Genomic DNA, 7,376 nt, shown 5'->3' with positions numbered 1-7,376 from the left:
TTCCTTCGAGACCGGCCTAGCTAGACAGCAAGCTTATCAACCAATAGCCGGAGGTGTTGACCCCTGTTCGCTACGTTTCAGTGTGGTAAAGGAAAGATACAGAATTTTTATACTAGCAAGCCAGTATAAGGGAAAAAACCCCTCTCTACAAGGGGAAAAACCTAGTGTGTCGTCGTAGGCTAGCTAGCTAGCCTATAGCTGCTGCGGGACCTAGAGGGGTCTTCAGCGTTGTGTCTTCACAAGCCGGGGGGCTTGCTTATTGGTTGTGTCGTGGGGAAAAGTTAGCTGGAAAGGGTGCCCCGGCCGGATTCGAACCGACTGCCTTATGCGATGAACGCGCATAGAGCCTGCCAGACGCTTAGCCACTGCGTCACGAGGGCTTTGACGATGACGTTGATCCGTGCCCCGGCAGTATGTTTCTTTAATTCTTTCATGTTACCCAGATCTGAAGAGGCTTTCGTGACTGGACGATTAATATGCACTACTATTATGCCTATGGTCGGCTAACTTTTCGGGCAAAGGCTGCAAATGAGTGGTTGGCTGTAGGGCGCAAATAGTTACTAGTCATGACAAATCTCACTCCGCCTTCCCAATGAGAATAGTTTCGAAAGCACAGGTATGTCGTAAAACCGGGGAGATAATGCTTAGCCGACGCGAGGCGTTCTTCAGGCGGGTGGCGTTGGATCGGGCGTTGAATCAGGATACAGGAGGGCTCACATGCTATGTCAGGAAGCAACGCCGCAAATGAGTTTTGGTGGGAGACTTTGACTAAAGAGGTTAAGTATAACGTTGGCCAACCCCAGCTTGTCTGCAAAGAATTTGGCTGCCTTGCAATCCTTGACCGTCAGACTCCCTGTGGTACGAGGGCCAACTGAGCGCCATCCCAAATCCGACGCTAACCAGTACCTTGTTGGGATGATTGAAACACATGTGATTTGCTAGCCCAGGTGTTTGTAGGATATAAACTGGGTGTCGGTTCGCTAACCCTAAGAAATCGCTGCTATTCTTCATCATGCTAGCATTAGCGTTACATGGCGTTACTGTGAGAACAGCCGGGATGATAATACCGCTGAGCCTCTTCCTTTCCAGGATGTGCACCAAAATCGTTCAAGTGTGATGCCGGAGATCGACGAAGAGCGAGAGCCGCCGCCTTGTTGAGTGAGGGTCGCCCCTAATTCCGCTACTCAAATCCGAACACGTGGATGCACTCATCTTCCTCAAATTGTCGTGCTCTTCCGAATACAATCGGATGTAACACTCTATGATTCAATCATGAACTTCTTCTCTTATGGGCGTTTCAATTGCTTTTACCTGGCCTCGTTGACTGCTTATTTCTGTAAGGACGGAGAAAGTGGACAAGGCGGTTGTGGTGATGAAGCTCCACATCTGAACTTTTATTTCAACAACAAACGACGATTTCTCTGTTCTGCCATTCTTCGTATTACCTCGTCGCACCATATGTACTAATTATAGAAATAAAAATCCCCACCAACGGCTAGACTGCCTTCATCGGGGATCTTGAAAGGGTTTTCCGTCGCTGGATTCTCTGTATCCGCAAACTTATCCGTCAGATGCAGCCAATCGACTGGACCATCAGCTAGCTGATCCAGCCAGTTCATATCCTGATTTTGCCCCTGTACCGTGTTCCGACACATCCTCAGATACTGGACTGGAGTCACGCCAACAAACTTCTTAAAGACTCTATGAAAGTACCATTTTGAAACGTTGGCTTGCTTCGCCATCTGGCTCAGGCTCAACTGGCTAGGACCAGTGTTACTGACTGCTGCTCTCTCCCACTCCTGTAGTAGTTCCCGGATCTTCTGAACGGCGGGATCTTCTGGCATACAGCCATCGAGTTCCGGTTTGCAGCGTTTGCAAGGGCGGAAACCTGCTAACTGTGCTTGCTGTCCCGTTACGAAGAATAGCACATTGCAGCGGCGAGGGTGTCTGGATTTGCAGACCGGTCGACAGTAGACTTTGGTGCTGCGCACTGCAGTAACAAACATTCCATCAGCACGAATATTACGCTCTTGTACAGCCTGCCAGCGTGAATCGTCGTCTTCGAAGCTGGCTGAAATCGTAGGCTGGAGAGAGTCTGGCGAGTAGAAGATGTTTTCCATGACCCTAACGAGTCATCCAAAAATTGTTGGAGGGCAAGGCAAGAGAGTAGTAGAATTAATTGGCAATCAACAGCCTTTGGGATTAGTTGCAAGTATGTAGAACGACTACTGGCAGATGGAGGCCGGTGGGAGGCAGCTACTTAGTTATATGCCGACCCCTTCTTTGACTCAGTTAGCAGCAGCCCTGCAGTAGATCCAAATACGGCAACATAGCCCAAAACCGGGTCAGCGGCTAAGAGAGCGACAGCTTACGGGCGGCACGCGAGCGGCGAGGAAGTTTAATTTACATCCAATGGTAATTTGTCCACAATTTTGACAGCCTCCCACGCGAGCCCTACTAGACTGCCATTTACTAATAAGCCTATCCGTCTCGGATCTCGATTGTCAAAGATAGGGAAACTAGTGTAGTAGGTCCTCATCCTTTTCTGCCTTCACTGTCTTTGCTGTCTTTACTACATTTACTGAAAGCAACCTCTGCTATATTTACTGCCTTTATCACTGCCTTCATTACCTCTGCCATGTCTGGCGCTATAAAGTTATGTTGGTGTCAAGCTCTGTCCGTCATGCTCGGTAAGGCAGGGCGCAGTGAAAGACTCAGCCTTGTTCTGTGCCTAAGATAGGGATTGTCAGTTAAGTTTCATATGCCCTTCATGTCGTAAGTTTTGATTCAAACAGTGGAGAGAAGACACCCACTTGGTAAGTCCTGTCTTTACAGAGATGTATGCAGACACTACGTACCGACATGAAATGTGGAGTGATACCCGATTTTACGACACGTCAGGACGAACCGGTATTGACTTTCTAGGAGAGTTGGTTCTCATTAAAATGGCTTAGTTGCATCGCGTATTGGGACTAAAGCTCATACACGAAATCAAGGGGTAGTTGCCGTAACTTCGGCATCAGGAGTGTCAAGAGGCCAATCAGTTATCTCAAAACGCCCCCCTTCCCTTGAGCACTATAATAAGAAGATTCCTTAGCAAAGTCCAATATTGATCCCCGGTTATACTTCATGGTTGCCGATACGTGCCAGTTTATTTTTATCGTTGGCAGTTTCTGTAACAAGCCTACGGTGATAAGCGATATTCCACCCACTGGGTTAGTGTCAGTGTCAGCTTTTCTCTGCCTTTTCCACATAGTCATTAGTTTCATGACTATATGATCATGTTTGCCGTCTATATACAGCTGTATTAAGGCTTTGTTCATTGTTCAGAATAGTCAATAATGAAAACAAAAACAAATTGTATTAGATCTAATCAGGTGGTCACGGGCACAAACGCTTCACTACTCTCGATGTTTGTGACCTTGCCTACATTGATGTATCTTAATAGCAACCTCGAGTCTCATAAAGCTTGCCAAGGCTGAAAGACTATTGTCAGGGATAATTTGGGCTCGGTAGACGAAACCGGCGACTTGAGCCTTACCGGAAAATCGACGGCTTGTGGAGGCACAGGGCACGGCGTTTCCTGGGGGCGGACTTTTGTTGGAGAGTTGTCTCTTGCTGTTCATGCAACACTACTTCAATGGTGCTGATATGATACGTGGACGCACTCCGACTCTTCAAACACGACCTGGTTGTCAGCTTCGTCATTGCTGACCAGGAATTCGCAACATGGCACGGCATCCGCAGACAGGGTGCTTTTCCTTCAACCAATGGTTTGTTTAGCCTATGTATCGGATAAGATCAAAAGACGACTCATAGATGCTTTAAATAGTCATGAAAGTTGTATCTCCATCAGGAGACCAGCTCATGTCTCAGCCGCTCTGATGCGCAGCTAAGCGCATAGCCCCGCCTCTGCAGAGCCTCTTCAATCTCCATCTCTGTTTCTCCGCATTCAGTTTGATGAACTCGCAAGTCTTTTCACTGGCGTCTGTGAGTCATTCATAGGCAGGAATAGCGCTGAGTGGTGAAGGGGAAGGCGGTATGAGGATTGAAGCTCTAGATGAGTACAAAGACGCCAGAAAGTGGCGTAACTGGATCATTACAAAGAGAGGGAGAATAAAATAGAACCACCTTGGAGAGTATGGTGATCTCGTTGGAGTGAACTAAGCTGAGATTATCTGTTTCAGAATAAAACCTATCGTGGAGACGGAAAACAGTGATACACGATGCGGACCAAGCGATTCGGACGAAACTATCAGACGGAAAAATTATTTCCGAAATTAACAGCCAGCCAGTAACAAAACGAAACAACCGAGCTAAAGCATCTCCAGAGTGGTTATCTAAACGGCTGCCTAGTTATACGAGGCGGAGCGTGCTGAACGACGATACTTTTGGCTGCGGAGTTCGGCAAACAGCACAGGACAGCACAGGGGTTTCTTCGTCTTTGATGTGTATTTCGATAGAAGTCGTATCTAACTATCTGAATCCCAATACCATGAAATATTAGATCTATGCGAAAAATATATCTTTTTCCATCCGTATATCGTCGTATAACGAAAGGGTTAAGGCGTTGGATAGACTGCAACTATCAAGCTTCTATTTCTAGAACATAGTTCTCCATTCGCTCCCTATGCTAGACTATCAGGGCAACAGATATCGCCAAATTCGTCAAAGTCTAGTCCCATCTATTCTTTTCCGCCTCCGGAAATGCATATCGTCGAACCCACCTCGCGAGTTCCGCCGTATCATCCATTTGTATTACCGGTCACATCTCGCAAGTCAGCTAAGCCAAACACGATTCCCCACCGGTGTCTTAACCGGGAAGACGGACATGCAGAAATTCTCCGGATGGCTAGTCGCGTTTAGCTCGGCAGTGTGTTTGTATGGAACACTGATCGCCAGTAGGGGTGTGAGAGTCAGAAAATGGCGAGAAAAATCAGCCTTAAGGAGGCTGACTTTCAAGGCTGACCTTTTATAGCTGAGCTCCAGCAGTGACTGCCCTTAGTGGACCACTAGATACAACTTATCATGTTGTTTCGCACGATTATTGGCGAAAATGAACATGTGATATTTGCTACAGCCCGCAACACCCTCGTATAAATCGGGAAAATTCCTTGGTGTTTAATGCAATACAGAAGAGCTATGCGAAGAGCTCCATAACACTTCAGTCACATTTCCTCCCGCTCCATGATACTGATGTGGTAAGCACGGTTGAGCTCTGATCATCAATTGATGCGAGAGTTACTTTTTAACCTTGTTTTTTTCTTCCTCGATCTAGTAATCGCGCGGTGTCAGCAATCACATGCATTTGTCGTGTGGATTGCTGCTTCTTGGCAGAATCTTTCATTCCAACTCGCAAAATAATGCTGCAATGCAAAGTATTCATTGGCTGTAGGAACTCTTTTTGGCAGAGAAAATATCTTTGTGAGAGCAAATATTTTTACGAGAGCAGATATTTTTATGAGTGCGGATATTTTCATGATGTTGAATGGAATCAGCTGCACAACAGAAAAAAACCCCAGACATCGGGTTAATGTAGCACATCGCAGCACTACGATAATAGATTTGAGAGCGACGAAGCACGGCCACGGCCAATTCATCACCAATTGAGGCCAAGGAGGCAAAACAGAAGCATAACACTCAAGTCAAAATACGTCAGATCATTCATCGTAGACAATTACATTAGATCAGGCATGCCGCATTATGTACAATGTGCTTTGTAATTCCGCTTTACGGCTCGCAAACACCAATCGAAACCCCATATCCTCCCGATCAAATAAATTTGACATGACCAAAGAACTTTGTAATATGGAAGCTTGCCTGGTCCGGCGGCGACCATCCACCAAGAGTCTGGTTAGGGTAAATCTCAGGGCTGACGACAGTTCGGAAAAAGTTCATCCTCCAAGATGTGCCCTTGGCCTTGCCGACGTCGACGTTGAAGATGCCCAGAGGGACAGTAACAGTGCTCTTCCAAGTCTTCGCGGGCTTGTTGAGGACCGTCTTTGCGCTGAAGCCGTCCGTAGCGGGATCCGAAACGAAGAAGTGGTCAAAGGGCGCGCCGACCGCGCGATTCTTTGAGGGGTTGTAAACGAACGCCTGGTATGTGACGTTGTTGGGGTTGACCTCGAGCTCGACGTATGTCTGAGGGTCTTCGGTGCCCTTGTAGAGGAAGGCCTCCATGACTTCGTACTCCCAGATGTCGTCGTTTGTGCCCTGTGAGGCGTTGAAGAAGTAATTGACCTCGTCGTAGGCAATGAATGAGAGCTCGAGGCTCTCGTCTGTGTAGCACAGGTTGACCTGCGTGAGCGGGAAGGGCGTCAGGTCGGGCACTGACTTGCTGTAGCTAATTGTGCCGACACGAGGACATGAGGGCACATTGACACTGGGAAGCTTCGAGTAGGTAGCTGAGGCCGTAGCGAGGAGGCCAGCAGCAGCGGAGAGAGTGAGAAGGTGATGATGCATCTTGGACTGTTCTTGCTCTTGAATTCCTTCTTGTCCGATTCTTCTAGCGCAGAGCCTCTTCGTCTTCTAGGAGATTGAGGAGCTTCGTACTTATATCTCGATCTCGTTCGCGTCACACGAAAGCTTGTGGCAGACCAAAAGCTTGCCATGTGCAGGCTTCAGGCTCAGCTGTGCTACTCATATGTAAATGGCGGAGTGGATGTGACGTTACAAGATAGCCTTTAACCCGGCTAGGCATCTCAAAAGGACCAACTGTAATCGTTCTCGGCCGTTGCTCGCCGCCATCCCTCGAGCTAAATTCAGCCACTTGCATTTTCCAGCAGCTGCAATCGCGTGCGAAAGGAATTAATCCTAACCTTGCTACCGCGTCGGAGTGGTTACCTTTTGTCGAATAAATCCTTGGGCATGCGCAATGTATCCAATCGGATGCGGAGGTTGCTATGCAGGAGGACAAGGGACAGGAGGATGAGGCCCCCATACTGTACGAGTATGCTGCGGGGATCCGAGCCGTCACTATTATGTGTGCGAATCAGGGACTATTTTGTACTCACTATCCCGTGCATATCACAGTACGAGTAATCCTTCGAGGCTCATCCTGCGTAGGAATGCCGGGGATAGGCAATTAATAGGGTACAGCTTGTAGACTAAATAATGTATGGAGGACAGAGTAATACGGAGTATGTGCTATTACACGTGCTATTACCCCAACAATTGGAGAAATAATGCGGAGTGCAAAGGGTGTAGTAGCGCGATTGCGACTCCGTATCGACCAGGGCATCTGCAATTATTGGCCGAAGAGATGTGATGTGAGGTAACATTGACGATAGGATAGTGGCCTGAGCCCAATGGCTTTTAGTGTCAATACGCCAATCGCTGTTACATTGCATTCAATCACGAGAAGACACGCACGACAA

The 7,376-nt window shown here is 47.7% G+C and overlaps 2 protein-coding genes across 2 annotated transcripts; both read right to left on the bottom strand.

Moving 5' to 3' along the window:
* Positions 1-1,430: 1,430 nt before the first annotated feature.
* On the bottom strand, positions 1,431-2,120 carry M431DRAFT_123959 (hypothetical protein; the record flags this gene model as incomplete). Its single annotated transcript, XM_024912210.1, has 1 exon — positions 1,431-2,120. The coding sequence occupies one exon, from the start codon at positions 2,118-2,120 to the stop codon at positions 1,464-1,466; it is 657 nt and encodes a 218-aa protein (XP_024770655.1). The 3' UTR covers positions 1,431-1,463.
* A 3,572-nt stretch (positions 2,121-5,692) lies between these two features.
* M431DRAFT_511848 (hypothetical protein) lies at positions 5,693-6,934 on the bottom strand. Its single transcript, XM_024919746.1, has one exon. It carries the CDS (start codon positions 6,460-6,462, stop codon positions 5,773-5,775), a length of 690 nt encoding a protein of 229 aa, XP_024770654.1. The 5' UTR covers positions 6,463-6,934; the 3' UTR covers positions 5,693-5,772.
* Between the last annotated feature and the right edge of the window lie 442 nt (positions 6,935-7,376).

The sequence above is a fragment of the Trichoderma harzianum genome, assembly GCF_003025095.1.
Source record: "Trichoderma harzianum CBS 226.95 unplaced genomic scaffold M431scaffold_13, whole genome shotgun sequence".
Taxonomy (NCBI): Eukaryota; Fungi; Ascomycota; class Sordariomycetes; order Hypocreales; family Hypocreaceae; genus Trichoderma; species Trichoderma harzianum.
This window is presented reverse-complemented; position numbering and strand designations above follow the sequence as displayed.

Coding starts and splice junctions, on each gene's coding strand:
- M431DRAFT_511848 (XM_024919746.1), bottom strand. CDS start 6,462: ATGCATCATCACCTTCTCACTCTCTCCGCTGCTGCTGGCCTCCTCGCT.